Source organism: Drosophila guanche, unplaced genomic scaffold (genome assembly GCF_900245975.1).
Source record: "Drosophila guanche unplaced genomic scaffold, DGUA_6, whole genome shotgun sequence".
NCBI lineage: Eukaryota > Metazoa > Arthropoda > Insecta > Diptera > Drosophilidae > Drosophila > Drosophila guanche.
In genome coordinates this window covers 97511-118982 of record NW_022995761.1, presented here as the reverse complement: position 1 = coordinate 118982, position 21472 = coordinate 97511, and the positions used below count along the sequence as shown (strand labels likewise).

Sequence of the window (21472 nt, the reverse complement as noted above, 5' to 3'; positions counted from 1 at the left end):
GGTGGCCATGCACCCATGCACTACATGGGGTGTATGGTATGGAGTGTTCATCGGAGTCATCGGTGGGGTGCAGTGGGTGGAGTGGTGTAGCAGTGCAATGCATGGACAATGTTGTACATGCAGCATGCATTCCCTCAATGGCGTACGCCTCAATCTACCTCTACCCCGGTCTGCTGTGTGTTCTTCTTGCTTTTGTGTGTGTGTGTGTGTGTGTGTGTGTGTTATCGTTCATTAAATCCTCCACCTTAGAGCCTTAACAGCAATATCGAGAACAGCGGCAACAGCCAGCAAGCAATACCATTCATCCATTCGTTCATCCGTCCATCCGTCCATCCAGGCAGCCAAAGGCAAACCCATTCGAAGCATTCCATATTCCCCTCCCCGTCTAATCACTTACCCTGTCCCACTTTGTCTCAGCCTTCCTCCCCACACATCCCACTCCCACAATTTGGGTTAAAGCTGACCCCCCCCCCATCACCCGCCAGCACCAGCAACAGCAACAGCAACGCACTCGTCTCCAGACAGCAGCGAGTGAAACGAACAAGTGAAACGAATGAGCGAGCGAGGGAGCTGGCGACCATGAAGAAGCTATAAGGAGGTCTCGTCGGAAATACTAAGAAATTCGGGCGAGTGAAAAGTGCGAGTAACCATTTGAAGGCAATGTGAAAAAACATAATAATTGTTACATAATTTAATTTTTAATAGTTTGCTTCATGATAGTAGTCTATGTTTTGAAAAAATAAACATTTTGAAAAATTTTGAAAAAAAATGTTGTCCGCAACCAACCTTCCTCGTCGACAAGCAAACGAGCACTGAAAATTAGGAAAAGCAACGAGTAACTCTGCCACCGACGAGGCCTCCTTATAGTTACTTCATGGCCCTGTGCTGATGCTTCTGCCCATTGCTCTCATTTCGTATCTCCCGCTTCACTATCTCTCTCTCCCTCTCTCTCTCTCTCTCTCTCTCTCTCTCTCTCTCTGTCGCTGTGTCTCTGCCGTTAATGTGCTGCTTGAGGGACAAATCGAGGGGAGTGGCGGCGGAGATGGCTTGAGTTGGGTGTTTGGTCCTGCTTCGGTTTCAGTTGTTCGGTTTGGGGTTGGGGTTGGTGTTTTGGGGGTGTGTGGTGTGGAGCTTCGTGCGGTGGGGGGTTCAATTGGGATTCAGTTTCGTATGCGTTTGGTTTTTGCTCGCTGCCGCATTAAGAACAGAGGCACAGACACATGGACAGTGCGAGAAACGAGACACGCACACACAAAGACAGTCGCACAACAACAACAATTTTTTTGCGAATTTTTCGCAGAAATTGGCGACATGGCGTATACGAGATGCGAATTTGGAAAAAAAACCCAAAGAGGGGTTGGGTTGGGATGGGGTCGGAGAGTAGCGAGCCATAAGGGAGCCAAGGCTGACAATATTCGCACTGTGGATGGTAGCAAATGATATCTATCGCGTCTCTGTATGCCTGTCTCTGTGTTTCTCTCTCTCTCTCTCTGTCCCTCTGTTTCTCTGTGTGTGTGATTATGGCAACCATGGGAAAAAAGCAACAAAAGTGTATGTTGTCGTGAAGTACTGGAGCCCAGACTGCAGATATTCGCTGATAAATTGGTAGCCCTTCGTGTGTTCGTAGTTCCCTTTGGGAAATGGTTCGCTGAAAGCCAGACACGGCCCAGATAAGACCAGGGGCAAGATCACCACAAAGCATTACAAAGGACTTCAGCGACACGCCATTGTTCACAGATTTGAGGGGATATATTCAGGATATAATAATAAAATGGGAAGTATTCTGAGCGCTGTTGCTCTGGACCCCGTTTCCGTCGATATTAGAATTCGCATTGAGATTCTTCCAAGCAAAATTCAAGTGAAGTTACTCACGGGCCGAAAGCCGACCAGGGAAAGGAGCGAAGTTCTTAAACAAGAGTAAATTTATTACTGAAAAGCAAAGGCTAAAATTGTGAGCTATCGCATGGAGTAATAAGATAAGTCTTTGAGGACTCTTGTCTTGCGATTATGTAGGGAAAATATTAATGGGAATCGTTAAACAGTCCACAGATTGCAATCCACAGCACTTGAAACACTTGAAACAATCATTACCTCGAGTCAAAGGAGCTTGAATTTGTAAGTGGAAGTTCTGGTTAGTTTACTCCTCCAAAGTTTGATACAGAACTATATGATCGTAGCTAAATATTATAGAGGTGCTTTTTATTCCTCAAAGTATCATCTAAGGTATATCCTTGAAGCAATTGTGCAGCTGAATGCAATGCATACAAAGATTCAGCTGAAACTTCAATGAATTTATTTTTTATCAGCAAACGATCCATTGATCCGTGGTCTTGCTAATACCATGGATGTGCACATATTTGTTGGTAGTCTCTTAAAGTTATGAAGTAAGGGAAAGTTGTACAAGAACGATTGCCCAGACACATTCATATTCAAATGTACATTTACATTTCTGTGGCTCCTCCGATTTTAGTCGTTTCGTTTTGGCATAAAACAATTTGGAATCGTTCCGCAGAAACATTGGTTGCCAAAAGACTTGACTTTGTCCAATGCGTATACGAGCTAAAGTCAACTTCCTTATTAGGCTTGCAAGTGTCAGACAAGCTGTGAATTATTCAAATAAATTTGTCAACAAATTTTCTCCAGATTGACGTGGCTTCAATCAGCTGTTCTTATGCATGGCCACGTGACTGTGGGAATGGCGCCTGTCAACGTCATTTGCAACGTGTCCTTGTGGCAGGAACAGAAAGAACCCCGCTATCAATCATATCGAATGACGTACGAGTATGTACACATGCGTTCGCTGGTGGAAAAATTTTGAAAACGAATTAACGTCATTCGCGTCATACATATGTGACAGTCGCCAATGCGTTCATCCTGCCAGCACCCTGCTGGCAGGGACAGTGGTCTGGAAGACAGGGAGGCTGAAGGCGCAATAACAAATGGAAATGAAAATGGAAATGCAAATGCTAAATATAGATTGCAGAGGCAGAGAGGCGGAGACTGGCCCCAAATTCAATTGAAAGTTATTTTTATGTCTTCATGCAACAATTGCAACCAATTAGAGTCGCAGGACTATTTTGAGCGAAGGTAGGAAGGACAAAAAGTGAGGCTGGGTGGCTGGGAGACTGGGGAAGTTGCATAAAAATTAACTGCAAAATAATTCAATTACGCCCAAAAGTTTGTTTGTTAACTCGGATACTTTTAAACCATATTTTAATTGGGTTATTGATATGATGTTGCATTATATTGGCGGTATAACATATGAATCACAGATTGCTGGCACTTAGGGGTCCTGTACACAGACATGAGTGATGTATGAATGATCGTCATGAAAGTGATGTGCTGACCTCATTGATGAAACACTAAATTAATCCTGAATAGCCATCAAAGGCACAGCGCACAAACATCGTTTGAGTTCTTCATCTTCTTTAATGATCATCTTGAGGCCGCTCCTCTGTGCTTCTCCTCTGTGGATGCCTTTTCATTCTTCTGACTCCTTGTGACATTCTTTCGCTTGTTCTGTTGCTTTTGCTGTTGCTGTTCCTTCTGCTGTTGCTGCCGCTTCTGGTGGTCCAACAAAGAGGCAACCAAATGGCAGGGGCGCAACGTATGTGAATCCACATTTCAGCATTGGAATTTTGTATTTGCCACGCAGTAGGAGCACACACACAGAGAGTGCAGAGTGGAGTGTGCAGAGCATAGAGCGGGAGCAAACACATACATACATAGTAGATACATACATACATAAATATGTATGTAAGGTATGTGTGGAAATACAAAGCGCCAAATGGCGCGCTCGAGCTGCAGTGCAACAAGGCGTGGCAGGTGGTAGTAGGCGTTGGGTATTTGTGGGGGTGATGTGAGCTGGCTGTGCTGTGTGCAATGTGGGGCAAAGGAAGAAAATTGCGCGACGCATTCATATTGGAGCCGAGGCCTCGCGAGGCAGGAGCATCAGAGCAGGAGCAATAATACGGGTACGCCTATATGCAGGCTTCCACACTCCACTCTCCCTCACTCCCACTCACCCTGACTCTCTCTGCATCTTTCTCTCTCTTTCACCCACCCTCTATGTGTGTGTGTGTGTGTGTGTGTGTGTGTGGGCGATTGGCAACATGGCATGCAAATGCATGCAACAACATCCTCTACGATGTTGCTTGAGTGTGCTCTGTCTCTAGCATATGCGTGTGTGTGTGTGTGTTTGTGTGTGTGTGTGCTTGTTCTTCGTTGTATGTGTATGAGCGTGTTGCTTTTTCCGCTTCCGTTGACAAGGCGGCAGCGACAAGGACGACGACGAGGAATAGGGGGCACACAGCGGGCTATGGCTCCAGCAGAGGCAACATGAAAGCGCCGTTGCATGCAACCGCAGGAGTACCGCATTTGTGCCTTTGTACCACATGGTCCAACTGCTGCAGTTGCTGTGGGGAGGGAGGATGGCTGAATCTATATGTACATACATAGAGGCAGAGAGACAGAGAGAGAGAGATGCATTCGGGCATGAATCGCTTTTACATGGCTCGCTTTTGTGCCGCGCCATTTGTCTCCCATTCTCTTCGTATCCCTGGGCGACTTTCTTTCAAAGCTATGCCAGGACTTCCCAGTAGATAAAATGATAACGGATGAAACCGAAAGCAAAAGAGAAGTCCAAAGAGATTCAAAGGACCAGATCGCCAGGGATCAGAAAAAGAATCTTTGGCTAAGCCTCTTGTTGCTGGTTGGTTTTTCTTACAGTTGGATACACCGAGAGTGTAATAGATAATGAATCAAAACTCAATGATGAACTACACCTGGCAGCGAGAAGAGCGCACAGCGAGAAGATCCCCCATCGAGAAGATCCCCCAGCGAAAGGATTTTCGAGAATTTCCCCTAGTGCTTACAAGATTTCCAAGTGCTGACATATTTATGTCAAAAAGAGTGTTCTTTAATGATGACACATCTTATCTAGAAGTTCCTCTTATCTCATCGAGATGTCGTTCAACGAGAAGATCTATTGATAGACACATTAGACACAGTATGCTGGAGTAGGTAGCATTATAAAACTGTCTGCATTGGATGTATTTCATCGTCTATTTAGGCCAATGTTGCCTCTCGTTTTTCTTCGGGCAGAAAAACCATAATTATCCTGGCAGATCGGTTGTTCCCAAGCCTATCACTCCCAAACCCAATCTAGAGAAAACCATTCATATTCGAGTTCTACTTACTTGTTCAGTCGATCCGTATCGTTGTCGGCCAGATTGAGCAGATAGGCAACAAATTCCACATCGTTCTTGAACTGGAGTCGGGTGCGCATGTGCTCCCACTTTTCGGCGTTCTTGGTGCCTATGTAGATGTTCTTGCTGTAGTTCTGGTGGCGGTACTTGCGACGCTCGCTGGCAGCGCTGCTGCTGCCGCTGCCCGACTGTTGTTGCTGCAGTTGCTGCAGTTGTTGATGGGGCTGCTGCTGCTGCTGGGAGGTGGGACCCACACTGCCCGCACCACCTCGACCGTTGGCCGCTACATCGTTGGGCAAACCAACCCCACCGCCGGTGCCTCCGCCTCCGCCCGTGCTGCCGTGCGTCGAGCTGAGGGCATGGTTGCTGTTGTTGTTGGTGGAAAAGCTGGTGTTGCTGTTGCCACCAATGAGGCTGCTCGGTGCGGTCACCATCGACATTTGAGGGACTGTGGCGCCACTACCCACCGGACCCACGCTGGCCATATCCAGCGCTGTTGCGTTCTGCTGCTCCAGCTGTGCGTTTAGCTTGACGGCGGCCGCAGCCGCTGCTGCAGCTGCTGCTGCCGCCGCAGCAACGGCGCTCATGTGGAGGCCGCTGCTCTCCGCAGCCGCCGCGCTGCTCAGGTGGGCCGATGTGAGGGTGGCCTGGCTGTCCAGGTGACTGCTGGCCGCCTCATCCTCTTCCTCATCCTCATCGTCTTCATCTTCGCCATCGTCGTCGTAGTCCGCGTGATCCTGGGGATGGTGCTGCTGCTGCTGTGGCTGCAACTGCGTCTGCAATTGTGTCTGCTGCTGCTGCTGGTGAAGATGATCGTGATGGCTGGTGCTGGATGGCAGAACGTGACGAAGATCCGTGGGCGTGAGGTCATGGCCAATTCCATTGCCATGCTGCTGCTGCTGTTGGTGAAGGTGGTGTGGCTCTTCTTCATCATCTTCCTCATCATCCTCGTCGTAGTCGTCTTCTTCCTCATCATCTGGATGTTGCTGTTGCTGTTGCTGTTGCTGCTGTTGTGGATCGTGCAGCTCTCGCGGCTCTCGCACTTTGCTGTTGTTGTTAATGCTGTTGTTGTTGTTGTTGAACTGCTGTTTACCGTTATGCAACGCACTAACTGCTGCTGCAACAACGGCAGCTGCTGCAGCAGCCCTTTGTTGTTGCTGTTGCTGCTGGTGTTGCTGCTGGTGTTGCTGATCTTCTTCATCCTCCTCCTCATCGTCCAGGCTGCTTTGGGAGGTGCTGCTGCTGCGACTGCTACTGCGGCAATTGTTATTGTTGTTGTTGCTGTTGTTCTGTTGCAAGTTGTTGTTGTTGTTGAGGTGCTGCTGCTGCATGTTCTGCTGCTGTTGCATGCCGCCACCGCCTGATGTTGGGGAATTTGAATTGTTGCCGCTGCTGCTCAGTGCGGCTGCTGCTGCCGCTGCTGCTGCTGCTGCTGCCGCTGCAGCTCGACTCAGAAATGGTGGGCGTGGCACTAGCGGCGTATCAGAATTATCCGAACTATCATTGAAATCGAATGCACTGAAATCCGCATTGGGATTCGAATTGGCATTCACATTTGCATTGACATTCACATTCGCATTCGCATGCGTCGCATTTGTTGTTGCACTTGCTGCAACAACTGCTGCTGCAGTGGGTGTCGCTGTGCTGCTTGCCTTGGACATGCTGCTGGCTTCACTTTCGCTGCTGCAACTGTGGCTGCTACAAGTGCTGCTGGTGCGACTCCTGTTCGGACTGGGACTGGGACTGGGGCTGGGACTCCGTATGCTGCGCGGCGGACTCTGTATACTGCGATCGGGGCTCTGGATGCTGTTCCGACTTTGACTTCGACTGCGACTATGACTCTTGATCCGACTACGGCTTCTGCTCCTGCTGCGGCTTCTGTTGCGGCTCGCACTCCGGCTGCTGTGACTCTGTCGCCTGTTGTTGTGCCTCTTTTTGTTGCTACCTGCCGCTCTCCGACGCTTAGTTGCTGCCACTGTTGTTGTATGTTGTATGTTTGTTGTTGATTTTGTTGCCGATTTTTTTGCAATTGTAATTGTTGTTGCGCTTTGCCGAACGCTGCTCAGTTTTGGCTATTTGTTGTTGTTGCTGGCGGCGCTGCTGCGACGCGAATTGTTGCAACGCTCTGTCTCCGACTCCGCCTCAGATTGCGCCTTGCTTTGATGCTGCTGCTGCCTCTGCTGCTGCCTCTGCCTCTGCTGCTGCTGCTGCTGCTGCTGCTGTTGTTTCTGCTTCTTCTTCATTATTCACACACACACAGTCGCGCGTGCGACACACTACACTTGTTGTTGTTGTTTGTGTTGCTGTTGCTGTTGCTCTAGCTGATGTTTTTCTGTTGCAAGTTGCTGTTGTCGGTGCTTTAACTGCTGCTGCTGCTGCTTCTTCAGTTGTTGCCGCTGTTGCTGTTGTTGCATTGCTTTCTGCGTATCCTTTTTGGCGTCGTTATTGCTGCTCGCGAGTCATCAGAGAGTCACCGGAGAGACACCAGAAGAGAAGACAAAAAAAAATTGATTATCTCAGATGGAATACCGATGCAACTACGACGCGGCACCAAAACGAACAAACACACACAGGAAAAAAAGAAAAAAAAACACACACACTCGCACACACACACACACACACACAGACAGAGAGCCCCACCACACTCGCTGGCTGTCGAAACGAGGTGGCAACGCTACCGTGTGAACACTGAGCGGTTCCTTTTTCTGTGCTTTTGTTTTATTATTATTTTTTTATCTTTTATTTTATTTTGTTTGTTCACTTTTGTTTATGCTTATGTTTACGCGTCGAACTTGCTTAATAGTTTCGAAACTCAATTATATTTAATAGACTTTCCCTTTTCCCGGCTGACTTTTGCTTTTCGTTTTGACACGTTCTTGTTTATCTTTAGGAATTATTTTTTGTGGCTAGTTTTTTGTTGCCATACGTTTGCGGGCCCCACACACACAAACACACACGCGCGCGCCCTTTGGCAGTGGCAAGCGGCATGCGGCAACGGGAGGACTAAAGCTTGTCATTATTTTTTGAAAAAATTTTACATTTATTTTTTGGCATAGAAATGCACATGTGATTTTGGTTTTTATACCCGGTTCTCGAAGAGTTAATAGGGTATATTGTATTTGTGTGAATAACGGTTGTATGTAACGCACTGTAGGAAGCGTTTCCGACCCCATAAAGTATATATATTCTTGATCAACATCAATAGACGAGTCGATAGAGCCATGTCTGTCTGTCTGCCCGTCTTTCCGTCTGTCCGTCTTGTTTGTCGGGACTCTCAGAGACTATAAGAGCTAGAGCCACCAAATTTTGGATCCAGACTGCTGTATGCTCACAGTGAAACCAGTGTATTTAAAAAATTAGCCCCGCCCCCTTCCGCCACCGAAAAAAAGGGCGAAAACCTCCCCAATTCAATTTTTAATATAAAAGAAAACCAAAAAGGCCATTCCGTAGGGAATGACCAAATCTATCAGATCACCGAATTGGGATCCGATTGGATCATTATTATAGCCACAAAGAAGAAATTAACAGCCAGTGGCTAAACCCACCCCGTCCCGCAGCTTATGTTTGTTTTATGCACATTCTCTCATTCGCACTCTGCTTCGCGCAAACACGTCTCTGCCTCAGCCGCGTCTCTGCCCTGACTCTGCAGTGAGTGGCTCTAGGGGAGGGTGGCGAACTAAAGGAGCTTGTTCGCGTGAGTAGTGTTGTTGATGTAGATGACAGATGAAGAAAAAATGAAACATTTGACAAATAACCGCTAATGTGCAGATGTAGTACTAAGTGCCGGGTATAAAAGTTGTGACGCGTAAGAAGCGTCTCACACGTCCCTTCTCGTTTTGTCTTTCTTTTTATTTTGACAATTTGTCATTAATGTCTTTTAAATGCAAATGCTCCGAGGACTTTCTGGCCACCTTTGATAATCACAAGATACAAAAAATTAAAAAAAAAACAAATTTTCTCTGATTGCCATGTCGCGTGTTTCTTTGTGTGAGTGTTCTTAGACCCTTTCTTGCTACTCTTTACTTTATCCTTATAGATTTTGTGCACCTCTTGGGTCGTTCTTTATATTTTGTAATATTTCTCTGCTCTTATTTTCGTAGCCCTCTCTGCCAGCTTGTGGCTATTTTTTTTTTTTCATTTCTTACTTTACATTACATTACAGTGTTGTTGTTGTTGTTGTCTTTTCGCTCTTTACTGTGTTTCTCCCGTTTGGCCCTCCTGTTTGCCTGATTTCTGTTCTGCTTTTTCGCGATTTTTCTATTTTCTTTCCATCTTTCTACTTTTCTTCTCCTTTAATTCTGCTTTGTTATTTTTGTTGTTGTTGCTCTTTCTGCTTTTCAATTTCGTTAATTTCAGTGTGTGAGTGTGTGTGTTGCTTTTTTTCTTTTCTCATAGAGAGAGGGTGTCTCTGCCCCATCGTACTCTCATGCTGGTGGGTGGAAGGAAACAGCGCGAGACAGGGCGCGCGCGTGTTGGCGGGGTTGGCCACAGAGCTTTTGTACTTGTGTGTGTGTGTGTGTGTGTGTGTGTGCGAGGGGGCTGCTAGACGCCTCGCCTTTGCCTTTGCCTTCGCCGCCACTGCACTTTTTCCATTTTTTTTGCCTCTTACGTTGCGTTCTGTTTCTGCTGCTGCTCCTGCTGCTGTTAGCTGCCAGCACCACACACTTTTTGAGGACACTGTTTCGCGCACTTGAAAAGAAAGTGTCAAAAAAAAGACTAACAAAAAAGGATTCACTGTTTAATTATTGAAACTGTTTCTCTCTGCTTTTTTTCTCGTCTTATGTGTTGGGTTTTTCTTTGTGCTGCTTTCTGCGTGTCCGGGTGCTGAGCAGGAGCGGGGCGGAGGCCTTCTCTTGGCTTCTCTTCTGCCAAAAATGTTTTATCCGCCGTTATGTTAAGCGTTTATTCTGCGAGCGCTCATGAGCCGTTACTCGCTGGTCGCGACGGAATGAAGGACTTTTTATTTATGTGTATGTCCTCGCCGCAGTCATCCTCAGCGCTGTCGCTGACGGCGGCGGCACCGACAACTACGACGACGCCAGCTGAGCGGCCGCCTCCACAGTGCTCTTCGCATCTCTGTATGCGCGTATGTATGTGTTAGTGTGGTGTCTCTGTGTGTTTGTGGGGGGAGGGCGCAGTTTTTCGCAAAGCACCGCCATGAAGTAACTATAAGGAGGTCTCGTAGGTGGCAGAGTTACTCGTTGCTTTTCCTAATTTTCAGTGCTCGTTTGCCTGTCGACGCGGAAGGGTGGTTGCGGACAAAATTTGTTTTTAAATTTTTTCAAACTGTTGTTTTTTTCTAAACAAAGAATACTATCATGTAGCAAACTATTAAAAATTAACTTATGAAACAATTATTATGTTTTTTCACATGGCTTTCAAATGGTTAATCAGCACACTCCATTGTCGTTGCCCTCACACTTACAGCGAGAGCATTTTCACACGCACGAATTTCTTATTTTTGCCGACGAGACCTCCTTATAGTTACTTTATGAGCACCGCTAGATTACAGAGAGTAGCGACTCGGCACGACCGACTCCACTCGCTGCTCTCTCGGCCCAAGTCGCGGCATCGTTGCTGTTGTCGTTGTCGTCGTCGGCTCCTGTCGCTGTTTTTGACGCGGAGAGAGAGAGACCGAGAGACCCCCAAAAACGGCCAAAAAGCGCGATTTTCCCTCTGATTCTCTCTCTCTCTCTCTGCGTGTGTGTGCTTACGCGATTTGAGATGACGACGACGTAGGCAGCGACAGAAGCAGAAACAGAAGCAGTAAAAACTACAAGAACCACAAGGATTCTACTGCTATCGCAGAACTACTCGTACTTACACAGGACTCCGGCCCGGGTCCAAGCCTGCACAGCGAGAAATACCCGAACGAACTGGGCGCACAACGAAACAATTTAACAACCAATTCAACGAGAGTGAGAGTATAATTGAATAATCTTCCCATTAAGATTTATTTTTCGACATAAGTTGAAATAATAAATTGTTTTTAAATATTAGTTGCGTCAAAAGCTTTCAAGAGGATTGTTATACCCGGTACTCGAAGAGTAAATAGAGTATTTTGTATTTTTGTGAATAACGGTTGTTTGTAACGCACAGAAGGAAACGTTTCCGACCCCATAAAGTATATATATTCTTGATCAGCATCAATAGCCGAGTCTATTGAGCCATGTCTGTCTGTCCGTCTGTCCGTCTGTCTGTCTTATTTGTCGGCTAGTTCTCAGAGACTATAAAAGCTAGAACCACCAAATTTTGGCTCCGGACTGCTGTATGCTCACACTGAAACAAGTGTATTTCAAAAATGGCTAATTAATGATCCAATCGGATCCTTATTCAGTGATCTGATAGATATGGCTATTCTCTATGGAATGACGTTTTTATACCCGGTACTCGAAGAGTAAATAGGGTATATTGTATTTTTGGATCTATCGACGCGGCTATTGATGCTGATCAAGAATATACATATACTTTATGGGGTCGGAAACGCTTCCTTCTGTCCGTTACATACATCAACTTTCGAACAAAAATATAATATACCCTTTCACTCTTCGAGTACCGGGCGTAATAATGTTAAGTTTCATTTGAAGTTCTCAGTGTATGCGTTTTGCTGCTGCTGCTGCTGCCACAGTGCCACACGCACACATCGTCATCTGAGCCATGTTCCTTTCTAAGCCTCGGGTCTCTTCTCCTTCTCTCGAGCAATCTCCCTAGCAATCCTAGAATAAACCCATGCCTCCTGTCTCTATCCGACTTTTCCCTATACCCATCACACACACGTCCACCACGGCACAGGCACCAGTCACCAGGCACACCCTCTTTGGTTCCACCTTCCCCCTTGGGGTCTGTGTGAGTGTTATCGTTATTGCCAGAACGGCCGCCGTTCACGTCGCCGTTGCTGTCACAGTCAGAGGCGGCACAGAAGTATTTTCAGTGGCAGTGGCGCCACCCCCAAAAATTCAGCGACACCGCCCACCGCCCACATACACACCCTCCGCATCACCATCACCCGCACAGTGGTCATAAATCGAATTTTTGTTTATGTGGTGGTAAGGCTGCTGCGGAGCACCCCCCCTGGCACCTCACGCCAGCTCCTTGCCCAGTCCAATGGCGTCTGGAGCCAACATCCTGTCATTCCAACAGTCGCGAGCGTCGACGCGGACAGCACAGCGGCAGAGAGAGAGGAGCTGAGAGGCAGCAGCGCCAATGGTTTACGGTTTGTTGTGCTTTCGATACCTCAACTCACGCACAGAACCCTCAACTACCCCTGCGGTGGGACGATGTGCTGAGAGAGCGTGACAGAGTGTTAAGATGGTGAGGGGGGGGGGGGGGGGGGGGGGGGGGGGGGGGGGGGGGGGGGGGGGGGGCTGTGTGCGGGCGGTGGTGGTTCTGCCCACATCGCTGTCGCTGTCACTTCCACTGCTGGCTTCGCTGCTCAGTAGCTGAGTGGGCTGTGTGGGCGGTGAGGCGCCTGCGTCACTCTCTCACGTCACTCTCGCACGACACTCTCTCGCTCACTCTTTCTTTTGATATTTTCCCTCGCGTTGTAGTGCGCCTGCTCTCTGGCCATCTCGTCGCTTTCGATTGGAAGCAGCTCCTAGACGCATGCATGAAGAAACTATAAGGAGGTCTCATCGCCAAAACTAAGAAATTCGTGCGAGTGAAAAGGCTCTCGCTGTATGTGTGGGCAACGACTATGGAGTGTGCTGATTAACCATTTGAAAGCCATGTGAAAAAACACAATAATTGTTTCATAATTTAATTGTTAATAGTTTGCTTCATGATAGTAGTCTGTGTGTTGAAAAAATAAACATTTTGAACAAATTTGAAAAAAAAATATTGTCCGCAACCAACCTTCCGCGTCGACAAGAAAACGAGCACTGATTGCAAGAAAAAACAGCGAGTAACTCTGCCACCGACGAGGCCTCCTTATAGTTTCTTCATGAACGCATGTAGCGGCTTTTGTTGCTATTCTCCATCTCTATATTGGGGATGAAATTGTCCGAAATTCCTTGCGCCTCTGTGTACGGCTCCTGCGAGTGTTTGGGAGAGCAACCAAGCATCTGCTCCAGTCGGGTGTGACGTCACAAGACAGCGGGCTACACTGAAAGGTTACCGCAAAACCTTCAAATGCAGAAATATATCTTAAAATACTTTTTAAAGCGAGGTTTCTTTTCCATTAGTTACTTTATTCGAGAAATATAAACGTTTTCCTGTGACGTCACACTTTGCTTGAATTGGGGGAGAACCCCATCTGTTAGGCACACTGCTTGTGAGGACATTTGCAATTCTGAAACCTGCGCGTTGCGTCACCTCATCGTTGAGATAACCTGATATAGCGTCCTGCATTCGCTAATGTCCACTCGTCGCCGCTCTGCTCGCTGCTTGAGAGACGCGAATTTCAAAAATTGAATTGACATATTTGATGCCAACGTTAAATATCGTTCGGAAAACAATTAATTAGCCTGAACCTAATTTGGACGTATGGACGTTTGGATCCATTGCGAGCGGTAGAACGGTCCAAATAAGACGGATTTTAAAAATTATTTTTCCAAAAATACCTCAGGACGATCTCTACGTTGTTGTTCTGGTGTATAAAAAAACCAAGCGATTCGCACAGGACAAACACGGAAGTGATTTCGCTTCGACCGATTCAAACACAGATTCCAGCGAGAGTAGATCCAGTTAATATTGCAAATTTCTGATAAGTCTGGTGTATGGATGCCTCTATAAATTGGTTTTAATTGGACATGTCACACTGCCACAAAAATTCCTTGGTGTTTAACTGCTAATATATACATATGTACACCGATAAATAAAAGAAAATTGGATATTTTTCACTTACATTTTTATAACAATATTAGAATTTAAAATATTTCATATTTAAATTTAACAATTTTCTTATTTAAATTAAATATGTCTAATAATTAAATTTAATATGTTCAATATTTAAATTTAATATGTTTCATGTTTAAAGTTAAAATTTTTAATATTTAAACTTAATATTTTTTTAATTTAATTTTTAAATTAAATATTTTTCATTTTTAAATTGATTATGTCTCATATTTAATTTAAATATATTTCCTATTTTGACCAAATATGTTTAATATTTAATTTAAATATTTCTCGTATCGAATTTAAATATGTTTCATATTTAATTTAAACACATTTCATATTAAAATCGCAGATATTGCATATTGAACTTAAATATAACTTATATTGACTTTAAAAAAATATGCCTCATATTAAATTTAAAAATGTTTCATATTTAAATTTAATTTATTTTATATTTGAATTAAATAGTTTACATATTTAATTTAAATTTATTTCATATTTGAATTATATATTTTACATCTAAAAATGTAGTATATTTCATATTTAATTTAAATATTATTATTATATATAATATTATTTAATATCAATATGATTCATATTTAATTTCAATATGATTCATATTTATTATATGTTTTCATACATCCTAAATGGACACGGAAGTGGTTTCGCTGCTACCGATTCAAACACAGATTCCAGCGAGAGTAGTTGCAGTTAATAGGGCAAATTTCTAATATGTCTGGTCTATGGATGTCTCTAATAATTGTTTATATACCCGGTACTCGAAGAGTAAATAGGGTATATTGCATTTGTGCGAATAACGGCTGTATGTAACGCACAGAAGGAAACGTTTCCGACCCCATAAAGTATATATATTATTGATCAACAGACGGGCGTCCGTCAGTCCGTCTGTCCGTCTGATCTCAGAGACTATAAGAGCTAGAGCCAATAAATTTTGCTTACAGACTTCTGTATGCTCACAGTGATTCTAGTGTATTTCAAAAATGAGCCCCGCCCCCTTCCGCCCCCGCAAAAGGGCTAAAGCCTTCCAAAGCTACAATTTTGAAGATAAAAGAAAAATAAAAACTCTATTCTGTAGGGAAAGACCATATCTATTAGATCACCGAATTGGGATCCGATTGGATCATTATTATAGCCAGAATGAATAAATTAATTTTGCAGTGGCTAAATCCACCCTGTCCCGCAGCTTTTGTTATTCTTTTCACATTCTCTCATTCACACTCTGCTTCTGCTTCACCCGGCCTCTGCCTCTGCCGTCCCTCTGCCTCTGCCGACTTTTAACCCATCCCGTCCCGCAGCTTATATTTCGTTTTTTTTTTGTGTGCGGGCGCTGCCTCTGCCTCTGCCGCGATTCCGCAGTGTGTGGGTCTGGGGATGGGCGGCGAGCTAAAGCAGCGTGTTGGTGTGAGAAGTGTTGTGATGTAGATGACAGTTGAAAAAAAAAATTTAAAATTTGACAAAACACCGCTAAGGTGCAGATGTATTGCTGAGTGTCGGGTATAAAAGTTGTGACGCGTAAGAAGCGTCTCACAAGTCCCTTCTTGTTTTGACTATGGCTTTTTTCTATCAGTGTACATATTTATGTACATATTTTCACGGAGACTCAGTCATTTATTTCGAGTTTTCTCAAAGTATTTCAATATGTAAGCGAGACTTTTTGGAACAACTTTTCTCAAGAAATGGTAATAGTGAAATGAAATTAATTTGATTAAAAAAAGTAAAGATTTGCTTATTTCAATAGGATTTTACAACAAAGTTATTGAAATTGTATGCCAATATTGTAGATAAGTTACCTTTTAATTAATTGAAATAAAAATAGCAAAGGAGAATCACATGGAAATGTGTTTTTTACATATAATTTTTTTGTCGACCTCGTTAAAAAAACGCCCATATGTAACTCCCTATGGAGTAGCTATTTGCATTTGTAGCAGTTGTGCTATCCATCAATTATCTGCTGACTCCTGGTGCTCCAGGCATAGTTCGAGTATTGATTTATGCGCTTCGGAAATCACTTTTAGTACGGACCTTTTAGTAGAAAGTCACCACAGAATTTTGAGCACGGCTTAAAGCTGCGAAAAAAGCTTTAAGCCTAGGATTCAACTAGCTGCCAAATTAAACTATCGGCAAATCAAAAAGCGGGCATTCCACAAAGCTCGAGTTAAGCTTTCGGTGTATAAATTTAAGAAACAAGCTTTTGGTAACGGGTTTCAAAGCTTAATAAAAGCAGTGTTTTGTGCACCCTTCCGAGTGTTGCCAGGAACAGTTGCACAGGTAGGCAACAGGGGTGTCTTTGACGCATGCGTGCGACTATCCGATCTCTCTCTCTCTCTCCCTCTGTTAACTGTGTCTTTCTCCCATTCACTGCTGTCATAGATTTTTTCTCTATCTCTCTTTGCCTGAAGGTTAACACGTAGCAAATGTCAGAGGCATGACTTCAGATTCAAATTCAGTTTCAGTTTCAAATTGGTTCTCCAGCATTAGAGCACTTCGCAGCGTAGACGAATCTCAGCACGGTACGCATTCGAAGACGCCAAAAGTCCAACATAAATAAATCTATCGCAACGTAATCTAGAAATAATATCTTAATCAGAGTTTACTCAAATGGTGCCCCGAATATCGCGAGTGCTGGAAATTAACACAATCTGGACATTATTTTTGAGTGTACAATTTTTTTATTCTATAATTGAAGACAGAAATTTAATTTTACCCCCCAACGTGTTCGGCCTATAAACGCGCGCGTGTCTGTGTGTGGGTGTTTGTTCGAGATGTTTGAGGCTTTGTGGGCCTGTGAGAGAGTGCCTACTTATTATATAAAGTTATCTAAACCTTATTAGGAATGAACCAAGCTGCCATTGCCATGATTTCCACTCTGGATTGTCTTTGATGGGGGTAGAAAGTATTCAATTTGTTTATTAAATAAATGCTGGCGCACATAAGTATGATTCAGTGCGGCAAACGCACACGTACACACCCTGCAGCACACACGCAAACGCACACAAACATACACACATTTACTTTTTGGCCATACGTCGATTGTAGCAACATGTCTTCTGACAATCGCAGTACTTTTTTTTCTTTCTGAGCAATTACACTCGCACATCGTGCACAACGCAAAGTTGCTGAAGGTAAGGGGAGGGGGCTGTACAGTTACGAGAGCGAGCCCACATTTTATAAACTTTTATTATTTTGACTAAATTCCGCTCCCTCAACTCTAAGCCCCCCCTCTCGCACCCATCAATGGCGCTCTTTTGCCCTTCGAAATGTCAAAATATTGCAGACAAAAGTCTGTTCCTAGCTTAGGGCATTGCCAGGCTGAAATTCTGAAAGACTCACATGTTTTTCATGGGAGAGAGCAGAGAGCACAAAATAAAGAAATAAAACGTATGCAAATGAATTAAAGAGTTCCTGTACACGCATACAGAAATATGTATGTGATTATGATTCAATGAGAGGCGGAAATGTTTAATTATTTATTTTGAACTCTAGGTACGCATTTACTTGCCTCAGTTAACCCTTAGTTAGGGGATATTACAAGGTGGAAGTACCAGCAGTTTCAAATTGACCGCCACTTGTCGCTCTCCCATCAGTCACGCTCTCCCTTTTGTCGGGCTGCACACGCTCTCTCTCACTCTCCCTCTTCTCTGTACTCGAACAGTGCTGTGATAGCTCCCAGGGCTAGTGCTTTTCTTACTGTTAACTTATAACTATAACTTTGATTTCTATCAGTGCTCTTGACTTCACATTCAAATACATATTGAAAATTAGTCCCCTTCAAAAAATTCTATAGAATTTACTATTACTGCACGTAAAACCTTTTTTTGTTGACGCATACGAAAGGTTGTCAAATCGCCTCAAAAACATTCGACTTGAGCACAGGCGACTGTTATGTTAACAGAGCTGCGGCTCTCGAGCACAGGCGACTGTAACAGAGCTGCTGCTCTCACAGGACCCAAGAGAGCGAAATCCTTTCGCCGCTCTCCGCGCTCAAAACTCAAACTTGGAACGGTAAACTGATTTTTGTGCAACATTTCATGGCATGTTAACAATTGGGGTGGACTCTACCTTACATGTGTTATATTTTCTGTGCCGTTTTGCCTGTTGTCCATGCCCTATTTTTTGCTTGGCAACACACATTTGATGCCGCACAACATTTTTAGGCACCAGCAACATTTGAGGGCGGGCGTATTTGAATGAATCGGCCTTGCCGCCCGAACATGAATGAAACATGTTATGGCCACGGAAAAGGACACAACACAACGGTCAATTTTGCTCCAAATTCAGAGAAAGTGATATTCTCGACAAAGTGTCGGTGTCCTTCTTCGAGCGACGCTCCGGACGAGTCATCGACTTCAAAGCGTACGCAATCCATACACTCTCCCTTTTTTTTCCAGTGTTCCGTGTCAGTGTGTGCGAGCGCGTTTCAGTGTATGTGTGTGTGACTGTGTGTGCTATTGGCGTGCGAGCATAAAAGAACAATAACAAAAACACACACATCCCAAGTATGCCATTGTTGTTGCATGTCTGCTAACAACAACAAATTAAAGCCAAAAAAAGGAAAACAATTAAGCAAAAAAAAAAAAATATTAGAGCACCAATTGAACCGGGATTGGATTGAAGTGAATATATGTATATGTGAATCCCTCCCCCAGAGGAGGGCCAACGCCAAAGCAGCAGATAAGATCAATGCAAAGATAGACATTTTAAATCCTATGTAATAGACACTTTCTGGTTCGATCTTCCACCAATTAAATGTGAACGGAAAAGTAAATCAATTAAAGGGTCTCTCGTTTTCCCCTTTCCCCAGTTATCTGTTCTTCTTTTTTCTTTCTTGTTTTTTCCATGTGCTTTGTGTGTTCTGTTTCACCGTTGAGTTTTCACCATTCACCGCTGAAGCGTTGTACCGTTTTGCGTTTTTTTTAAAACAGCCCAGTTCTGGTTTCTAGTTTCTCCAAAAACGTGTGCAAAAATGGGCGAAAATTGGGGAATATGCCCACTGCTGTTTTACTCATTGATGGAAGATTGATACATATATAATACAGATATGAGCAAATGAGATCCAGACTGTTAACTAATAATTTGTGAATAAATCGTAGCAGTCATGCATTAGTGGAGGAACGTAGTTAGGGAACGTGGAACAGTTCTGTGCTGTTTGTCTTCTTGGTTAACTTATTGTGTGTTTTTTTCGTTTCGCTCTGTGCTGGAAACCGTCTAGCGCCCTGCCCCCGCCACGCCACGACCCAACCCAGCTGCTCTACCATTTGAGTCAGCAGCGGGAGGGTTGGTTTTTGCTGCCGCTCTCCGCTCTTCACCATCCTACTGTTAACTCCTTATTACCGTCCCACCACTGACAGTGCTGGTTGTTTTATTTTTATACCCACTCGAAGAGTAAATAGGGTATATTGTATTTGTGTGAATAACGGTTGTATGTAACGCACAGAAGGCAACGTTTCCGACCCAATACAGTATATATGTTCTTGATCAGCATCAATAGCCGAGTTGATAGAGCCATGTCTGTCTGTCCGTCTGTCCGTCTTTTTTGTCGGCTAGTTCTCAGAGACTATAAGATCTAGAGCCACCAAATTTTGCATCCAGACTGCTATATGCTCACACTGAAACCAGTGTATTTTAAAAATGAGCCCCGCCCCCGCAAAAGGGCGAAAACCTCCCAAATCTACAATTTTGAAGATAAACGAAAACTAAAAACGCCATTCCGTAGGGAATGGCCATATCTATCAGATAACCACATTGGGATCCGATTGGATCAGTATTATAGCCAGAATGAAGAAATTAATTTGCAATGGCTATGACAAATTACCGCTAAGTTGCAGATGTAGTCCTGAGTGCCGGGCATAAAAGTTGTGACGCGTAAGAAGCGTCTCACACGTCCCTTCTAGCTTCGTTTTTCTTTTGCGCCACTTTCGTTGCCCTTAACTTTAAAACAACCACTCAACCGTCCCGTCTCGTTCCGTCGCCGACGTCATTATAGCAGCCATACAACAAACCAACACGGAACCAACACGAAACGAACAATACCGCCCCACCCCCCATCCACCAACCCGCACTACGCACTATTACCCCAACGCGTTTACTGGTATTTGGAGTTATTAAAAAAAAAAATTTACAGCAGTCTGTCGCTCCAAGCGAAGAAGAGAGAAAAGCAAAAAAGCTCTCTCTGCAAAAATGCAGAGAGAAACCGAACACTTAACACAGTGCTCCAGCAAACGCAACAACAACGATATCAATAAAATCATTGCCAATAAATATAATTAATTAATTAATTAATAAATAAATACGTACAATAAACTGATCGAAAAGACAATAACGGGACTGAGTATTCGGGCGCAAAGAAAACAAAAAAATAAAAGAGGAACCGATATACATATAAACGTTGCACCAACCAACCAACCACCACCACCGCCACCGCATCACCGCCTCAATGCCTCACAGCTCGCTCGTTCACCGCTAATGCCACCGCTCCACCACTACTACCACAACCACTACCACTACTAGTACCACCACAACCAATACCACCACCCACCACCAACAAGAACAATTACAAAGAGCTAAAAACAAGCCAAGAACTGCAACAGAACTGCAGTTCGAACTTCGAGCCGAAGCCAAAACAATAAGACAGTAAAGGCCAAATAAAGATAAAGATAAAGAAAAAGATACAGATACAGATACCGAAAATGTCGTCATTTACAAAATGTGAGCTCCTTCAGAATACAATTGAAATGTTTATTGTGTGTTCGTTGACTATTTAAGAATCTACTATACCAAATACTAAACCATATAGCATTCATAACCTTAGCCCTAGCCCTTGCCCTAGCTATAGCCATAGACCTAGCGTACCATCTATTCTCCCCTATCAATCCCGTACTTAAATGAACTTTGGCCAACTAGCGGCATCTAAAATAACGTCCCCTAGTCCCCTTCCCCCATTTGTGCCCTGTCATGCTTCACCTCCAACTTTAGATCTAGACTTGTGACAACAACCAAATAACATTTCATTCATTTCTGTTATGTTCTATATAAGAGTATACAAAATATAAAATAGCCAACTCTGTCTGTCATTCTCTTTCACTCTATCTCTCTCGTTCGCTCGCTATCTCTATCCTTATGTATCTACACATCTCTGTCTATCTTGTTCTGCCTAGATCCTGACATGTCTTGAACTTTTTTATTCACTTTGTTCTCTCCCACAATAAAACAAACTTTCCGCAACTCGTTTTTTTTTTGAAATTAAAAAAGAAAACACACAAAGAAGAGAAAGAAAGCGATTTCTGTGGTACAATTCTGTACATATACTTCCCGAAAATTCCGAAACGATTGGCTTCTCGAACTTCAGACTTTCCAGCACATTAAACACGAAAACCTGTAAATAAAAAATCGACACTTAAACGATTTGCCTGCTT

At 44.1% G+C, this 21472-nt stretch overlaps 1 protein-coding gene across 3 annotated transcripts in view; it reads right to left on the bottom strand.

Moving 5' to 3' along the window:
- The window catches only part of LOC117590886, an 18354-nt gene extending 10966 nt beyond the window's left edge, over positions 1-7388 (bottom strand). For all 3 annotated transcript variants that reach the window (XM_034283916.1, XM_034283917.1, XM_034283918.1), the window contains exon 1: positions 5199-7388. In XM_034283916.1, coding sequence (XP_034139807.1) covers positions 5199-6868 — 1670 coding nt within the window. In that variant the 5' untranslated portion in view covers positions 6869-7388. The remainder of the gene's footprint in view (positions 1-5198) is intronic.
- Between the last annotated feature and the right edge of the window lie 14084 nt (positions 7389-21472).